At 41.1% G+C, this 19,296-nt stretch overlaps 2 protein-coding genes across 3 annotated transcripts in view; both read left to right on the top strand.

Annotated features, from left to right (window-relative positions):
* Positions 1-6,692, top strand: part of LOC127625302 (rho GTPase-activating protein SYDE2-like) — a 25,449-nt gene extending 18,757 nt beyond the window's left edge. The window contains exons 6-8 of one of the 2 annotated variants that reach the window (XM_052100506.1): positions 1,649-1,830; positions 1,917-2,148; positions 2,975-6,692. In XM_052100506.1, the coding sequence (XP_051956466.1) occupies positions 1,649-1,830; positions 1,917-2,148; positions 2,975-3,624 (1,064 nt within the window). In that variant the 3' untranslated portion in view covers positions 3,625-6,692. The remainder of the gene's footprint in view (positions 1-1,648; positions 1,831-1,916; positions 2,149-2,974) is intronic. The other variant, XM_052100507.1, reaches the window with a different exon arrangement.
* Positions 6,693-11,142: 4,450 nt separating this feature from the next.
* Positions 11,143-19,234, top strand: LOC127624701 (E3 ubiquitin-protein ligase TRIM39-like). The gene is made up of 8 exons (XM_052099538.1): positions 11,143-11,259; positions 13,009-13,101; positions 13,248-13,801; positions 15,756-15,851; positions 15,934-16,167; positions 16,250-16,400; positions 18,042-18,068; positions 18,236-19,234. The coding sequence occupies exons 2-8, from the start codon at positions 13,029-13,031 to the stop codon at positions 18,778-18,780; spliced, it is 1,680 nt and encodes a 559-aa protein (XP_051955498.1). The 5' UTR covers positions 11,143-11,259; positions 13,009-13,028; the 3' UTR covers positions 18,781-19,234.
* The last annotated feature ends 62 nt before the right edge of the window (positions 19,235-19,296 follow it).

Below are 19,296 nucleotides of genomic sequence, written 5' to 3'. Positions count from 1 at the left end.
ATGTTTTTGACCAATAATCTTGATAATACCATGTTTTTGGGCCATTTACCAAGATAATACCATGTTTTTGGGCCATTTACCAAGATAATACCATGTTTTTGGGCCATTTACCAAGATAATACCATGTTTTTTGGGCCATTTACCAAGATAATACCATGTTTTTGGGCCATTTACCATGACAATACCATGTTTTTGACCAATAATCTTGGTAATACCATGTTTTTGGGCCATTTACCAAGATAATACCATGTTTTTGGGCCATTTACCAAGATAATACCATGTTTTTGGGCCATTTACCATGACAATACCATGTTTTTGGGCCATTTACCAAGATAATACCATGTTTTTGGGCCATTTACCATGCCAATACCATGTTTTTGACCAATAATCTTGATAATACCATGTTTTTGGGCCATTTACCAAGATAATACCATGTTTTTGGGCCATTTACCATGACAATACCATGTTTTTGACCAATAATCTTGGTAATACCATGTTTTTGGGCCATTTACCAAGATAATACCATGTTTTTGGGCCATTTACCATGACAATACCATGTTTTGGGGCCATTTACCATGACAATACCGATGTATTTGGGCCATTTACCATGATAATACCATGTTTTTGACCAATAATCTTGGTAATACCATGTTTTTGGGCTATTTACCATGACAATACCATGTTTATTATTATTATTATTGTTATGATTGTTGTCATTTGCCATTATAATACCGCATTATAGCATGATGATGCCATGGTTTTTGGCCATTTACCATAATAATGCCAACAATACCATTTTTATACCATATATCACATAATACCATGTTTTTAGACATATGCTATGGAAGTACGTGCTCTTTTGGACATTCACCCTGTTATGCCATGTTTTTCACATGTTCCATGACATAACCATGTTTTTTTGTTGTTGTTTTGACATCCTACTGTAACAATACAGTGGGTTTTTGGACATTGTATTATAGAATAGTATCATATTATTACCATTGTATTGTTTGACGTAACCACGTAAATACAATGCCACAAACATTTATAAAAATCATTCAGTACCCCCATATATAACAAAGTATCATGGGATTACGCCTGAAATTGAATACTCCATTAAATGAAACTGGAGAGCTTGTAAGTGTTGTGCGCACCGCAGCAGCGTTTCAGCTCGGGCTCTTGATTAATGTCACCCATTCAGAATATAATTGCTCAGGTGTGAAACCCGCCTCTGGAACGCTGCCGGCCTCGTATTGTTCCTCACCCTGACATTCCAGGAAAAATTCCAACACCTCTGTAAAAAAAGGTGGCACAACAATGGGGCTTCCTCTGACTCTCAGCACACTGATCCATGGACGGACTCCAGCAAACGTAGTAATGACTGACTCTAATAGTTGCTTTCCTTTGTCAGCTGTTTAATCTTGCCTGCAGGGCACATATATCTGTGAATGAAATGAACATCAGCTAATTTTAGACTGAGAGTTGGTTCATACCTCGAGGAAAGTTAGAAAGCTAGTTGTGTGCAGATGTGCAGAGTCAGTGTTATTATTTTGTGCCACTAGTGGCGCTCAAATCCACCTTTAAAAAATACATTATGATGATTAAATAAATAATAACGTCTGATTTCTCTCTCTCACTCTCTTTGTAGGTGTGTTGAAGGACTACCTCCGTGAGCTTCCTCATCCGCTCATCACTAAACAGCTGTATGAGTCGGTTCTGGACTCCATGGCGAAGAGACCGCTGCAAATCGGAACCAGCGGCTGTGAGAACGACCCGGCAGACTCTAAACACACCGTCGGCTTGCTGGAGATCCTTCCGGAGGTTGAGAAGGTACCAGAATATTCTGGAAGCCCCAGAAAATTCAACAGAGAGCAACACAAAATAGTATATAACCACCTTGCGTGTTCCTGTATCAGGTGACCTTACGGAAGCTCCTGGATCATCTGAAGTGCGTGGCGTCTCGTCACGAGGTGAACAAAATGACGTGTCAGAACCTTGCAGTCTGTTTTGGTCCGGTTCTGCTCAGTCAGCGACAGGACACGTCCTCTCACGGGAACCGGGTGTTTATTGACTCAGAAGAGCTGGCCAGTGCGCTACACTTCAAAAAACACATTGAGGTTCTTCATTACCTGCTGCAGCTCTGGCCAGGTAAGAACAGATGGACTCTTAAGAATGACTCCATCTCGATCAGATGTGTGCAGCTTGACAATTTAATTGCTAGATTCTATAAACCTCTGTTCTGCTCCTACTGTGTGTATGACTTCGTCCAGTATGGTGCGGTAGAGTAAACTCTATGATTACGCACATTCCTGTCTTAAACTTAACAGTGGATGACCCGCCAGCTCACCCACCCTCCGGAACAATCTCCTTGTGTTTAGGGGCCTCTCTAGAAATTGATAACTATGGTACATGAAAATGGTTCTCTTTCCATACATGTTGTATATCAGAGTACCATGGTGTTACCATCTGAGACCCAGTTGCCTCCGCATCTGAGACTGTCAACCCTTGCAACTCACCACACGCCCCACCGAGAGCGAGAACCACATTATAGTGACCACTAGAAGGTTACCCCACGTGACTCTACCCTCCCTAGCAACCGGGCCAATTTGGTTACTTAGGAGACCTGGCTGGAGTCACTCAACACACCCTGGATTCGAACTCGTGACTCCAGGGGTGGTAATCAGCGTCTTTACTCACTGAGCTTGACAGACCCCTGTAGCACATATGATTATGGCCTTTGTGGAAAGTTTAGTAAAAGGGGTTGTAAAGGTTTAAAGTAAAAAATACGTATTTGAAGTTTAGCCAAATTGTTTAGTCGGGTCAGGTAACTTTAAACAGTTTTAGGCTTTGTGATTTGGGGGGGGGGGGGGGTTAGGCATGTATCTAAGTTTGTACCGCATGCTTTTAGTATTTTGTAATAAAAACTTTTGTACTCAGTTCTCGTATTCAACCCGTCATTTTATCTCTCTTGTAGTTGTAGATGCTCAGGGTAAGTCTCCCCCTTTTCCTGCCCTGGTGGAGTCAATCCCAGCGGTGACGGCAGCTGTGAGAAGAAGGAAGGAGCATCCCCAAGTGCTGAATCTAACAGAGGCAGAAATTGTTGGAGTATTACGACCAAGAGCCGGCCGCCTGGACAGTCCCAGTAACCGCTATGCCAGGGATTGGAGCTGCTGTCGGGAGCCATTCCTCCAAGTGAGCTGCCCAGAGGAGGCAGAATATGATGACGTTCCCAGTGAACAGCCACCGAACGCAGGGCTGGAGAACGTGCCGAAGAGTACTGGAGATGTGGTCTCCCAACAAGAGCTGACTCAGGAGGAAGAGGGAACGGAGAGAGTTGAGGAAATGCAGATAGAGGAGGAAGAGAGCGAAGGAGAGGAGAGAGGAGGTTTGGACAGTCTACAAGTAGAGGAAGAACGTCCCGTTAGCCCCTGTGTTCAGATCCTACCAGATCATGAAGAGCATCGACTGAAAGAGCACACCTACCAGGCCTACATGAAGATCCAGGAGATCAGTCCGGTACTGAGCAACAGGGTCAACCTGCGGGACCTGCAGGAGAGCATTGATACTCTCATCAGCAACCTGGAGAGAGAACTCAACAAGAACAAGCTAAATATTGGGTACTGACATTGGGCAACTTTACCAGACTGGCTCAACTTGCGAGACCTGCAGGAAGGCATGAAGATGCTCTTTGGCAACCTGGGGAGAGAACTCAGCAAGAACAAACTCTTTGCCAGACCAGTCAAAATAGCGGAAATCTGGTGTTTCTTTGGAGACAACAGTGCTATGGTCAATCACTATGGACATACTGCAGGACATTCCTCGGTTTTGTTGATATTGTTGTTTTTCTTCTTATTAGAAGAACCCATTGAACACTTGAGGCGTGCACCAGATGCCTTAATTGTATTAAGGTGGTGCTGATGACATTGAGAGCTTTTAACTTTCTACAAAGATACAAATCGTTACGATGTAAACCAATGCACTTACGAGGCCTGTTGTTAGAGGCATGGCTGGGAGTTCAGGTACACATAGGTGTGAAGCCTTAATGTGGGAGAACTAGGTACTACACATGCGTCCCAGGCCCTTAACCTCGATCCCTGTGATGTACAGCTTTCCAGAGGGTGCTCAGAACTCTTCCTGGAGGTCTAGATTCTTTCAGAATTGAGTTCATACTAATCAAGGTTTTGGGGTTTCCTTGAAAGTTGAGCAGAGTTTGAACCACACGCTGCTTGAAGACAGATCTTCAGGAGTAGAATTGAGCACTCCTACCCTAAACTGTATGCCCTAAACCATTAATTTAGCAATTTATGGCCTAAACCTCAACGTCCTGCACCCCATGACCAACTCCTTACATGCAACACCATATAACCTAAATCCAAACATCTATCTCTGCAACCTACACCCTACCAGAGGGTCATCAGACCTGTTCGTGGAGGTCTACATATTTGCACAATTGAGTAGAAACGAATCAAGTTCTTGGGGTTTACCTGAAAGTTGGCCAGGGTTTGAACCACACTCTGCTTGAAGATAGAGCACTCCTACTCTAAAGTCTATGCCCTAAACCCTACACGTATCAACCTAAACTCAAAACACTACACCTACATTCTGCACCTGGAGCAAGGTGTAGGGTTGCTCCAGGTTCAGACTGGAGCAAGTTATTAACCCAAACCCTAGATCCTAACCCTTACCCTATCTTTCAACCTAAACACTACACCCTTTCCTTCAGGGAGCAACTCATGCTGCTGGTCTGTAGTTTGAAATAGCTTACTTGGCTATCGAAAGCACCTCAACAATCACGCACGTCTCGGAAAGGACAAAAATGATTAGAACAACCTTGATATCGTAAAGACTAGGGTGTACTTTGTTTTTCCTCATGCCGTTCAAAGTATTCTCTTTTGGACGCTTTAGGGCTTACAGAGGCATTCGCCACATGCACACTACGACTTTTGATACACTCTTAGTACAGTGCGCACATACGTGTAGCTCCTGCATATCTAGAAAATTGGGATGCTTGCTGTGCGTACCGTGCTGATGATTAAATTTGTGTCATGCGCACTGTACGTGAGACTTAGAGGCACACCGAAAACTGATATACTTGAGCCCGTCAGGGGAGCACTGCACACGTCCCGGCCTCTAGCCTGTCGGCCGGGATGTGTGCAGTGCTCCCCTGTTGACTCATCTCATCGGCCCGAGGGAGAGGGCCGTTGTCCGAGGAGCGGGGTGCATCACCTCATCCGATACATGTAGATTTGAAGCCGACTCCCCCAAGAAGAGGTGCGCTCTGCGTTTTAAAGACAGCCCTTCAGTCAGGATCTCGACAGGAGTTGGGCAGGAGAGCAAGAAGAGGTGCATCAAGCATTATTCACATCATGTGTGCTTCATTCACCGCTGTCAGAACGAGGCTTATTAATTATGCACCTCTTCTCACCTCTTCTCACCTCTTCTTCTTCGTCTTCTAAGAGACGGGGCGACGATGGAGGGCCAGATCATTCCGCCACACATAATAAACTGTGATTATGTAACAAGTGAGTACAACTGATCTACATCAAAGAAAAATGAACCTGAATGAACAAACTTGGGGTTGCTTTAGATGTTTCTCCAATTGTTCCCACACAGATAAACCCAGCGATTAAAGGTTTGTTCGGTTGCCATGGTTTCAGTTTCTTCAGTCTTAAAGGGGCGGGTCACACTAGAATGAATATGGGCAACCAGGGCTGGACTGGGAAGAGAAATCGCCCCGGGATACCAGTTTTACATGGCAACTGGCCCAAAAGTTGTTTGGGTGGTTGATACAAAATGTGTTGAGCGTGGGGGTGGGGGGGTTTCGGGGGGTGTTCCCTATCCTTTTCTGCATATCGCGGCGGCTCATTTTTGCTTATCGCCGCCCATTCGGCACATTTCGAGGCCAACCCACCAACCCGCTCGGTTCTCCCGCTGGCCAGTCCGCCCCTGATCAGCCCCAAAGTGCGTCGGCCCACCGGGAAAATGCCCAGTGTGCCAGATTGCCAGTCCAGCCCTGTGTGGCAACACAATATGGGGTCTTCTTCCGGGACTTCAGTTTTAACTATATTATGAATAATCACTAAAATTACATTCACAATGTCTTTTGGGAAAATGGAAACCACCCAAAACAAGACTTTCAGATTTGACATGGGACATTACGATTTTATTTTGCTATGCAAAAATGCAGGATTGTATGTTGCCTTTTATTTGCATTGAGCTTGTCTAGTGTGAACGCATCTTTGCAGTATTTGATCTGGTAACTCTCATTGTGTTGCTCTATAGTTTCCTTTAAAGTCTGATTTGGGATCAGATACCCTCACTCCACGTCTGACCTCTATCGTATAGAGATCAGGGACAGGACTGATCCACGATCAGTTAGAAGGAAATTTTTACTGTAGATATAAAGATGTGAGCGTGTTATTGAGAACATTCCCCTCTGTTTGCTTCAGCAGATGTTGTTTGTATATGGTCACATTAAAGTGTGTGTTTCATGCAGACCCGTCGACTTGAATGTTCTTTTTGAAATGCTGGATATATTTAACAGGGTAAATTTACAGATGTGAATTTCTCATCACTGATTGATGCTGGACGATCTGTCATTTCTGCTCACGTCACACAGACGAGCGTGAATCAATATCAGTCTGATTATCAGGTGAGTCTGATGCCACACAGAAGGGTACAAATGAACTCAAGCTGGCACGAAGAGCATCTTGTGTGTTTCAATGAAAATCTGACCATTTTATTATTCTTAGTTTCTTTTTATTTCTAAATAAAACACACACACACACACACACACACACACACTCTCTCACACACACACACACACACACACACACACACACACACACACACACACACACACACACACACACACACACACACACACACTCACACACTCTCACACACACACTCACACACACACTCTCACACACACACTCACACACACACACTCACACACACACACACACACACTCACACACACACACACTCTCACACATACATACACACACACACACACACACACACTCTCACACACACTCTCACACACACACACTCACACTCTCACACACACACTCACACTCACACACACACACTCACACTCACACTCACACACACACTCACACTCACACACACACACCATGTAAAGCCATGAAAAGTCTGTTTTAAAATTCCCTTATATTTGTAGTTTTTCCATGACTGTGCACTCACTTGAATTTCATAATAAAATAAAATAAATCTTGAAAATATCGAGTGTGGGAATGCTGCAAAAAATAGACATGCCATGTTTTCCTTGAAATAATATTTGATCAAATATAATACTTATGCATTTATGATTTAATCGTTATATTTAATCATTTAACAAAATGTAATTGAAAAGTAAAAAAGTCAAACAAAGGTTAAAAATGTTGAATAAGTGAATTTTCTCTTGAAAGGGAATCTGGATAGTCCACAGAGGGGTTTTCATGCCACTGTCCTGTTGATCGATATTAGTCCAGCTGAAACGGATCAATATTGTACATTAGTGCCTGTATGAAACCAAATAACCCCTGATGGATTATCTGTCAGAGCTGAAGCGGTGAATGAAGTGTTTACGACGAGGAGAGGAAGTGAACATGAACTCAGTAGACATCCGAGACTGAACGAGAAAATCCATTTAAACCTCAAGGTCAAAGGAATTCTTGTATCCATTTCATTTGTAAAATGGGACACTATATCGTCTCCCGGAGGGAAGCAATTCATACAGCGAATAGTATGATGGCATACGATCTTCTGCACCTGATTAATAATGCATTGCTCATATAAACCCTGAATATTAATCATCCTTTAGTCCTAGGCTTGCCAAGGACATGTGAGTCTTGAAATGATGTTGACCCCTGGTTGGTATATCATATATTAGCTTATATCTTTGGAACGATTCAATGCAATACAATAATTTTGATATATATTGGTCAGGAGAGTCTGTAGATGATATATGCCAAGTTTCATGAGAATCTATCAAACGGTTTAGGACGAGTTCGAAAAAGTAGGATTTTCGAATAAATCGAAATGGTACAAAACGTGACTTGTGGAAATGGAAAATAAAGTGACCATATCATTGTGGGGCACTGGTGCATTCAGAGACGCTACACATTTGTATCATAGCCTATACGATTCCAGAGTTATGCGCAAAAATGATCTCATTATACCGCCACCGTAACCCTTGGCCATTCCCGATATGAGTTATAAGGTGCGAACCGGTGGTGGCCATTTTAGTTAATTTGTTGAATCGATTTTTTACAAATGTGTTAGCATTTGAACCAAAGAATATGCACATTTAATTTGAACTTTGTCGCTCAAACGGCTGCAAAGTTATGACAGTTTTGTTTCGTTATAGCACCCCCTGTGTTTGAAATGTGTTTGAAATGTCACTATCGTCAGTTGTTAAACAGCAAATGCTTCTGTAACTAGTCCTGCTCGACCCGCTTCGAGCGGGATTCGAACTGGGGTCTCCGGCATGGGAAGTGGGTGAGCTAGTGAGGAGGCTAAAGGCTACAGCCTCTAGCAGCAGTCGCTAATATGTACCAGCTGGCTCCCGTTACACTTCCGTATAGTTCCGTACTGATCCATTTGGGATGACACTACTCTTTGAATATTCATACACTACATGGCTGAGTGCATAGTGTATATTGCTTCATTTGGAACACAGCTAATGCTTTCAAGCTAACAATGCTAATGAAATGTTCAAGCTAAAATGCTAACAATGATTTCAATCTAATAATGCTAACTACGTTTTCAACCAATCAATGTTTATAAGCTAACAATGCTTTCAAGCTAACATTGCTAATGATATGCTAAAGCTAACAATGATGTCAATCTAATAATGCTAACTATGCTTTCAAGCAATCAATGTTTATAAGCCAACAATGCTTTCAAGCTAACATTGCTAATGATATGCTAAAGCTAAAATGCTAACAATGATTTCAATCTAATAATGCTAACTATGCTTTCAAGCAATCAATGTTTATAAGCCAACAATGCTTTCAAGCTAACATTGCTAATGATATGCTAAAGCTAAAATGCTAACAATGTTTTCAATCTAATAATGCTAAGTATGCTTTCAAGCAATCAATGTTTATAAGCTAACAATGCTTTCAAGCTAACATTGCTAATGATATGCTAAAGCTAACAATGATTTCAATCTAATAATGCTAACTATGCTTTCAAGCAATCAATGTATATAAGCCAACAATGTTTTCAAGCTAACATTGCTAATGATATGCTAAAGCTAAAATATTAACAATGATTTCAATCTAATAATGCTAACTACGCTTTCAAGCAATAAATGTGTATAAGCTAACAATGTTTTCAAGCTAACAATGCTAATGATATGCTAAAGCTAAAATGCTAACAATGATTTCAATCTAATAATGCTAACTACGCTTTCAAGCAATAAATGTGTATAAGCTAACAATGTTTTCAAGCTAACATTGCTAATTTTTGGCAGTAAAAAAGGAACAGTGCTTTGCAACTGAGCATACAAAACGCACACACACTCACATGCAGATATGAACATTTCAATATTTAGTGTTTGTCTCAAAATTCTTCCAGAAAACCCTCCAGCAACATGTAGCGCAACGCTTCAATGGAGTTTGAGCGAGTATGTGAGAGACAAACAATCACTCAAGTACACATTCCACCTGAACTACACACAGGGAAACATGGAAACATCTCAAAGCACACATGATATAAGAAACATGATTCTGTTTCTTAAAGGGATAGTTCACCCATACCTGAATATTCTGTCTTCATTACTAATTCTTTAAGCCGCAAGTACAGCAGTCGTTCTTCTTCACTTTTTTTCTCATTTTGATCCCCTTTTCTCCCAACTTGGAGTGCCCAATTCCCACTACTTACTAAGTCCTTGTGGTGGTCCGGTTACTCACCTCAGTCCGGGTGGCGGAGGACAAGTCTCAGTTGCCTCCGCTTCTGAGACCGTCAATCGGCGCATCTGATCACGTGACTCGTTGTGCATGACACCGCGGAGACTCGCAGCATGTGGAGGCTCATGCTACTCTCCACGATCCACACACAACTCACCACACGCCCCATTGAGAGAACCACTAATCACCACCACGAGGAGGTTACCCCATGTGACTCTACCCTCCCTAGCAACCGGGTCAATCTGGTTGCTTAGGAGACCTGATTGAGTCACTCAGCACGTCCTGGATTCGAGGTAGATTTAGCAGTTGTGAGGAGAAAGATGCGTTATGCCTGATTCCTGTGAATGAAGATCTACCACTGGAATCTCAACATCTGTCCATGAGTTTCAGATGTGTCTATATATGCAACAGTGAACATCACATGAGCCCGTTAGAAAGCATGAAAGAAAGCTGTCTGGTATATTAAGCTGTGTTAGATTTTAATGAGGGTGTAAACAGTTGCTGGTTTTGTCCAGAAGAGGTCAGTAGAAGTCCACTAAAGAGGCTCGATCACTGACTCCAGACCTGTTGTTTGTGATATCAGCTCAATTGGAAACCTGATCTTTTAAACGAAACTCATTTACAGGTTCATGATTGCAGGTGATTCGTCTAGAAATGTCTCAGATAATGACGTGATCATCTTTACATCTAGTTCAAATATCACAAACATCACTTTAATTGCCATAAAGCTTTTCGTTTATTATTTAGCTATGATTTAATTGTGTTGTTTTAACCGTTATGTCCACGTCAAAAAAACTGCAATTAAATATATTATATATTAATATTATTTTACACTTTCAATGAGTTTCCTGATAATAACTAACAAATATTCATTTCAAGATTTTAACCCTTTAAAAGCCACTGTTGTTTTTCTCACACACACACACACACACACACACACACACACACACACACACACACACACACACACACACACACACACACACACACACACACACACACACACACACACACACACACACACACACTCACATACACACACACACACACACTCACATACATACACACACACACACACTCACATACACACACACACACACACTCACATACATACACACACACACACACTCACATACATACACACAGCCAATAGGAATGAGTTTATACCTGTTACATATTCATGAGAAGATAGGGGCGGAGCTATGACATCACTGAATCTCAGATAAAGTGAAACTGGTTTTAAAACAGGAAGTCTTTCAACGTTTTCTCTCTTCAAACGGCAGAATATTTCTTCAGATATTGTCAAACTTTAGTGATCACAGCTGATACTCACTCACAGGTAAGTGATAATAGAAATATAAGAGACATTTCCCTGAACAGGTTTCTAATGTTAGTGGTCTGATTCAGAGGAGTTTGTGTCACACTGGAATAAAGCTGCACAAAACCAGATTTAAACACCAGTTAAATACTCCAACTAGTTTACTGAATTAGTATCAGAATATCATTGAATCGGTTATAAATCAGAGTTTGATGTGTGCTGTCATGTTGTCAAATAACTTGAAGACGTCAGAAACAGGAAGTGTTTGAACTGCAGACAGAATGAACAAAGTCCAGTGAAAATGTTTCATCTTTTTTACTCCATTTATTCTTTCATACTCAACACACCACTTACGTTTATATATATATATATGTTGCTTTATTGCAATCACTAATGTAAAGTCTGTGTTGTTATGTGATGACTTCATTCAGTCTTCACCAGCCAGACAGTGAATACTGCCAACACAGGACTGCAAACTACAGCCTACATGAGGACACTTCACTGACTATTACCTGCATCACTCCGTCAGTTTAGGGAATATTTTGAGTAAATGACTATTATTCAATGAGCACATGACTAATATTACACATACTATGGAAATAATTGTAATGCCAGAGGTCAAATGGGTTTAGAACGACATGAGAGTAAGTAAATGATGACAGAATTGTCATGTTAAGGTGAAGTATCCCTTTAAATGTACTCATAACATAAAAATAGCATGTACTAAAACTATTGTGAATTATAGTCCATATAAGAAATGTGCTTTTAAAGTGAGCACATTGACGTAAGCTCACACATCAAAACATACTGTAGCACTGTCGGGTACCCAGAATGCATTTCAGCAGGTGAAGGACTGACCAAGTTTGGACTGAACAACTGAATAGCCATTCTGCTAAATTGTTCAGACCGGGTTTAGGGGAGTGTTTATAGTGGATTGTACTTTCAGAATTGGCCATATTTAAATGTTCTTGTTTGTGCCTTTCCATTATGTAACTTTTATAGTCCTCAGATACTAGAACTGAAGGTGTGCCATTATGTATGTGTGGTTCTGTCAGACTCTGTGTCTCATTTCAGTAACAGCAAAAACTTTAATGAACTCTTAAAAACTATGAAATGAAGCAGAACATCAGAATACACATAGTGATATTTTAAAGGTCAAAATTGGGGAGACAAAACGTCTATTTAGGGTGGCAGCTGCCTCCATTGTGCCCCGACTGTACTGTAAGAGGTGCTGTAGTCTAGAGCTTCTGTACATGACTAGCATACTGCTAACTGCATACTGCTAACTGCATACTGCTAACTGCATACTGCATACTGCTAACTGCATACTGCATACTGCTAACTGCATACTGCTAACTGCATACTGCATACTGCTAACTGCATACTGCATACTGCTAACTGCATACTGCATACTGCATACTGCTAACTGCATACTGCTAACTGCTAACTGCATACTGCTAACCGCATACTGCTAACTGCATACTGCTAACTGCATACTGCATACTGCTAACTGCATACTGCACACTAAATACTGAAATCAGCTTTAAACTGCAACATTTATTACTTTTGATCACAGACACTTTTAACACTTGAACTTTTGACTTTCATCTTACATCGAGTCATTTAATAAAACTGGAGATCTAGAATATATGAGAACTTACTCAGAAGTGAACTGAATGTCCTCTTGAGAAGTTCATCTTTAATATTTCACACACTTTGATCATGTTTCATGCTGTGAAATGAGATGTTGGAGTGTTGTGTCCTAAACAGGATTAAAGAGAGGAAGAGCAATGGCAGAATCTTCATCAACATCACCAAAACAAAAACCAACCAGGAGAAACAGTTCAGAAGATTCACGTCCATGTAAGTCAGTGAGAGAGAAAAATAATAAATGAGTGAATTAATGAAGCAAATAACATCAACAACAATAATAATGTCATGTGAAAAACCTAAACATCACATCAGATTAAATCTATATACAATAATACTTCAATCATTTGTATTTTCAGACATGTCGTCCTCCAGTAGTGCACTAAATGAGGAGCTTCAGTGTTCAATCTGTCTGGATGTGTTCACTGATCCAGTCACAACTCCATGTGGACACAACTTCTGCAAGACCTGCCTGAATGAATGCTGGAAAAACACTCAGAACTGCAGCTGTCCATTCTGTAAAGAAACATTCAGCAAAAGACCTGATCTGAAGATTAATACAACACTCAGAGAGCTCGTGCAACACTTTGAGAAGAAGTTTAATCTGGGTAAATCTGAAGTTCTCTGTGACTTCTGTGATGAAAGAAAGCAGAAAGCAGTGAAGTCTTGTCTGACGTGTCAAAGCTCTTACTGTGAAACTCACCTGGAGCCTCATCGGAGAGTCCCACGACTAAAGAAACACAAACTGATGGACGCTGTGGAGAATCTGGAGGATTATATATGCCAGAAACACGAGAGACCTCTGGAGCTGTTCTGCAGAGATGATCAGACGTGTGTTTGTGATTTCTGCACTGCAACAGACCACAAGACTCACAACACTGTTCCTATAGAGGACGAGAGTGCAGAGAAGAAGGCAAGAGTTACTAATATTCAATCAATACTTATTTTGATGACATCTTTTATAAATATAGATCAGGTGGGGTTTATTCAGGGCCGCAGCTCCGCCCCTGGCAGCGGCCCTATCGCTCCAGGCGGTCTGGGAGTTGCTTCCCTCCTCCCCTAGTGGACGGCGGTCTTCCCTCGACCCCTCCACGTCTCAGGGGACGGCAGGGCACTCCTCCGCCCCTGGCAGCGGCTCCCTCGCTCCAGGCGGTCGGGGAATCCAGTCCCCACTTGCCCCGCGGACAGCGGCCGCTCCCCGTGTCCGGCCGGTCGGGCTACTCCGTCACCTGGCAGATGGCAGTGGCGCTCCCCTGGGTGGACGGCAGTGTCGAGGACTCTGTGACGGGCATCCCTCCTCCTTCCCGGGTTTCAGCACCAATGTAAGGGGGTTAAGATGGGCAAGGAGGAGGCGAGAACCGGTTTGTCAATATAAATAATAATTTAATTAAACTCAAAACAAAAGCACAAACATAAACGCACACATGACGGACATGCCCATAATTCTCTCGAACCGTCGTCCCTCGCGCGCCTGATCAGGACAATTGGGGACCGGGCATATAACATTCCAGCCCGGCCCTGTCCCCCCATTCCCTGTCCCCCTCCGCTCCACAGTTACGTAGACTGATCTGCCAAAGGTGGGCTAGGCCTACCCAAGATTTTGATTTATTATTATGCATTCGGTCTCAGATATTTGGCTCATTTGTCGCTTCCACCTGAGAGAGCCCCTCCCTGGTTTAGTATCGAAAAGAAAATTCTTGCACCTATTTTGCCATTGCAAACCTTTCTATTAAACTAAACGGAGAAGTTAAGTTACACCCGGTTATCTCGCATTGGCACACGGTGTGGACAAATGTGTCCATTATGCTGGACGGATTGTGTGGGAGGTTACTACACTCGGTGACCTATATGAGAGTGGGGTGTTGAGATCTTTTGAAATCATGGTTCAACAGTTTAGGATTCCCAGATCTCAGGTCTTTAGAAATTTACAGCTGCGCCACCTGCTCTACTATTTTTGGGAGTATCATACACCCCCCAACCCAAATTGGCAGATACTCTGGGAATGGTGATTACTGCTTTTGGAAAAGATCATGAGGCATCAGTGTATTACTCCCTGCTAACTCAGAGTCTGGGGACGGAGCTTCAACTTCTCTGGGAGATTATGGGAGAAATATTTAGTGTGGGTTAGGATTCTAAAAAACATCAAGTTTGCATCTAGAGATGCACGGGTGCGCCTTATGTACTTTAAGATTTTGTAATTTTATTGATTCTACTGGACCCCTTTAGATTGTATAGGCTTGGTCTTAAAGACACACCCACCTGCTGGCGATGCCAATCAGCAGACGGGGAAACAACCCATGTGTTAAGATCCAAGAGTTTTGGTTGAGGGTTCAGAGCGTCGTGTGTGAAGTGGTTGACACTCAGTTTTCGTTTTGCCCCAGACTGCGTGATGATTGGCAGGTGGGTAATCCTCAGGGGTTGGAGATCGTCTGGTGCACCCTCGTTTCGTGAGTGGTGTGTCGAGTTGGGCAGGGTGGTGGCATTTGAAGAGATAGTGTATAGAAGGCTGGGCAACATCAGGCATCAGGAAATGGGGCGGCTATATGACATTTTAGGAGGGCTCTCAGAGAGGGGCAGTGGAGAGGGACTGGTGTCTCAAAATATTTTCTGTTTTATTGTCTATTTGTGTGTCTTTGTCAGTTGACTTTTGACCACTGGAGTGCTTGTTTGTGTCGGTTGGGGGGTTAATGTTCGTGGGGAATGATTTTATGATTTCATGTGGTTTGATGTTGCATTTTCTGTTATGTCTTTGTGATTTGCTGCATGGAATCAATAAAAAGTGTTAATAACAAAAATCAATACTTATTTTGAAGATGGAAAAGCTGTGTTGAGTGATGAAATGTGTCTGTGTTGTTCTCTGTCTGTAGAATCAGCTGGTAAAGACACAGACAGACGTGCAGCAGATGATCCAGAACAGAATGAAGAAGATTCAAGACATCCAACACTCTGTAGAGATGAGAAAGGTCAGTCAAATTTAGGTTCAATCTTCTTTATAAATAAAGGTGCTGAATTAAATACATTTAAACTGTGACTTGATCTCATCAGAGAAACACAGAAGAAGAGAAATCACACAGTGTTGAGGTGTTCACGACTCTGATCCGCTCCATTGAGAGATGTCAGACTGAAGTTGTTGAGATGTTGGAGGAGAAGCAGAAAGCAGCAGAGAAACAGGCTGAAGATCTCATTAAAGAGCTGGAGCAGGAGATCACTGAGCTAAAGAGGAGAAACTCTGAGCTGGAGCAGATCTCACACACTGAAGATCATCTTCATCTCCTACAGGTCAGTGTCCATCTCTCTCATCAATGAGAATGATTAGAAAACACTCCTCATGCTGATGGATTTCTCCTCTCTCCTGCTGTAGATTGACCCGTCCCTGTACAGCCCTAAAAACAGTAAGAACTGGACTGAGATCAGTATTGACACTCATGTGAGTGTGGACACTCTGAATACAGCTCTGACTCGACTCAAAGACACTCTACATGAGACTGTAGATCAAAAACTCGGTCAAACTGGTAAGTGTATAGTAGATCTGTCACGATTATTAAATAACCGTCTGATCACAGATATTTGAGACAACCGCGATTATTGGCCATTCAAATTCCAATCACATTTTAATGCCCAAATAAGGGAATTGTAAGTGAATATACTGTATAAATGCCATGAACGGCACATTTGTGTGTCATTCAGTTGAACTCTGAGTCCGATCTTCACTGAGTCACACAGCGGACGTCAACCAGCTCCTGTCCTGAAGAGCGCATGAAGCGATCTGATACACACACTGTCAGCAGAGACTCGTGAAAATATAAACAAACAAATATAAAGTCTCATCACTAACGGTCACGATCACCGCATCAGTGTCGTAAACTGGAGGAAAACTCAGCCTTTATTTTCTTTTATCAACAAAATGTGTCAAAAACAGTTCACAGATATCCACAGAGGGGTTTAAATCAACTCTCTCCGGGTTCAGTCATCTATTAATGGTGTTGAACAACACTCTGGGAGAGTTCGAGAGTAAAGAAATAATATTAGAAACATGATTTGCTCTTTTAATATTTCAACAAACCTCCGATCAGCCTTTCTACACTCCTGTCTGACAGCACGAGTAGCATTATCTAACCACGGTTGACCTTTATGATGTTTTTATACGAGCAATAACATCCCAAATATCTGAACACTCAGAGTTAAACACAGTAACCAGCTCATCAGGACCTGCCTTAAAAGAGGGAGACTCAATAAATGACGTAAAGGAGGAGGATAAAAAAGCATCTGTAAAAGCCGTAGATGCAGATGAGGTGATCAATCTAGAGCAATAAGCAGAAGACTGAGATGATGATCCACAATTCAAAGTGACATTAAAAATCACATGATCAGACAAACAGTCATCACCAATTTCATCATTACAAATTTGAGACCTACAGATAAAACCAGATCCAACGTGTGACCCTGCTCATGAGTCGACCCGTGACAAACTGAGTGAAATTAAGAGAATCTAAAAACTGAGACACCAAAGACTTTTCAGGACAACAAACATGAAAAAATCTCCCACAATACAAACATGTGACCATGAAGAAATTAGGAAATACGTGTTTTACCATTAAATCATATAATACAAATAAACCTATAATATAAATATAATAATATAGGTATAAAAATTACATTTAATTTTCATTACAAATCTATAAAATATTAAAAAACAAGTGTAAATGTAAAATTGACCAAAACTAAAGATGTCCAAAAAATTAAGAATTTACAAATATTTTTATATTTAAAACATTATTTTTCATGTCATTTATACATTTTTAAAGACATTATTTGATTTTTATATCTGAAGGTAAAAATGGAAAAACTAATTTTTATAATGTATGAATCACACATGCAGAACAAACACCTTAAAATATGAGAATGAATCATCATAATAGATGAATGAATTAAAATAGTTTGTTTGACAATCATCAGCTGAATGTCATAATGGTGACAGCTCTAGTGTATAACAAACATAATGTCCAGATTTACTTGTGTCAGTAACTGTCTTGAGACCAGTTCAAATGACTTTCTGTGTTCATCAACAGCATGTTCATAGAGTTTCAGAAGCATTTCTCCTGTAATATTCCTGTAAACAATTGCTGATGTTTTCTTGTGATTTGTGTTGACAGTATTGAGGAGGATGCAGCAGTATGCAGGTACAGTGTGTGATCTTCACTGTTCTCTCATATACACTTACAATACTTTACATTTATATACTGACAGCTGACTTACTGCACTACACTTTCATTATACTCTGATTCAATATTACATCAATCAAAATGTTTGTATTCTGAAGTGATTGATATTCTCTGATCTCTCTCAGTGGATGTGACTCTGGATCCTGATACAGCTCATCCTAAACTCATCCTGTCTGATGATGGAAAACAAGTGACATGTGGAGACATTAGACAAAAACTCCCAGATAAACCAGAGAGATTTGATAGATATGCAATGGTCCTGGGAAAGAAGGGATTCAGTTCAGGCAGATTTTATTTTGAGGTGCAGGTGAAGGGAAAGACTGACTGGGATTTAGGAGTGGTCAGAGAATCCATTAACAGGAAGGGAGAGATCACACTGACTCCAGTGAATGGATTCTGGACTGTGATTCTGAGGAATGAGAATGAATATGAAGCCGGTGATGATCCTTCTGTCTCTCTGTGTGTGAGAATGAAGCCACAGAAGGTTGGTGTGTTTGTGGATTATGAGGAGGGTCTGGTCTCCTTTTATGATGTGGAGTCCAGCTCTCATATCTACTCTTTCACTGGTCAGTCTTTCACTCAAACACTCTTTCCATATTTTAACCCAAGTAATAATGCTAAAGGTAAAAACTCAACTCCACTGATCATCACACCTGTCAGTTACAATTAATGAATTTACACCCCATAAATATAAAAAACTACATGAACATTAGATTTGTGCATTTCTTAAAAGACAATATGAGGTATGTTGCTAGGGAGATCTGGATGGTTGCTATGGAGATCTGGATGGTTGCTATGGAGATCTGGATGGTTGCTAGGGAGATCTGGATGGTTGCTAGTGTGTTCTGTGTGATGTCATTTTTATATCTCCAGAACTTGAATTTGAAAAAGCCTCTAAATTCATGATCTTCAATAAAGACTGGGTGTAATTTGTTGTTATTGAAAGATTTTGCTGTTCATTTGTAATATTTGAAAATATTTTGTGTAAATTCACCTAAAAAAATTCAGGTTGTGTAATTCGAGTTTTTATTAATCAAGTGGTGAAATTCAGGTGTAATTAAAATGTTTGATGTATTAATGTCATACAGAAAGTTTACACACAATAACAGAACAATGTCCACATTGTGTGAAATGGTCATTCAGATTTCATATAATTTTAAATAAAACTTTTTAACATAAAGAAAAA

Source organism: Xyrauchen texanus, chromosome 31, assembly GCF_025860055.1.
Source record: "Xyrauchen texanus isolate HMW12.3.18 chromosome 31, RBS_HiC_50CHRs, whole genome shotgun sequence".
NCBI lineage: Eukaryota > Metazoa > Chordata > Actinopteri > Cypriniformes > Catostomidae > Xyrauchen > Xyrauchen texanus.
The sequence above is the reverse complement of the archived record's forward strand: the minus strand, read 5'-3'. Positions and strand labels throughout refer to the sequence as shown.

What these genes read in the sequence shown, in the direction of transcription:
- LOC127624701 (XM_052099538.1), top strand. Translation starts at nt 13,029, where the DNA reads ATGGCAGAATCTTCATCAACATCACCAAAACAAAAACCAACCAGGAGA. An exon ending in TTCAGAAGATTCACGTCCAT is followed by an intron (nt 13,102 to 13,247) that starts GTAAGTCAGTGA and finishes TTGTATTTTCAG; the next exon opens with ACATGTCGTCCTCCAGTAGT. An exon ending in ACGAGAGTGCAGAGAAGAAG is followed by an intron (nt 13,802 to 15,755) that starts GCAAGAGTTACT and finishes CTCTGTCTGTAG; the next exon opens with AATCAGCTGGTAAAGACACA.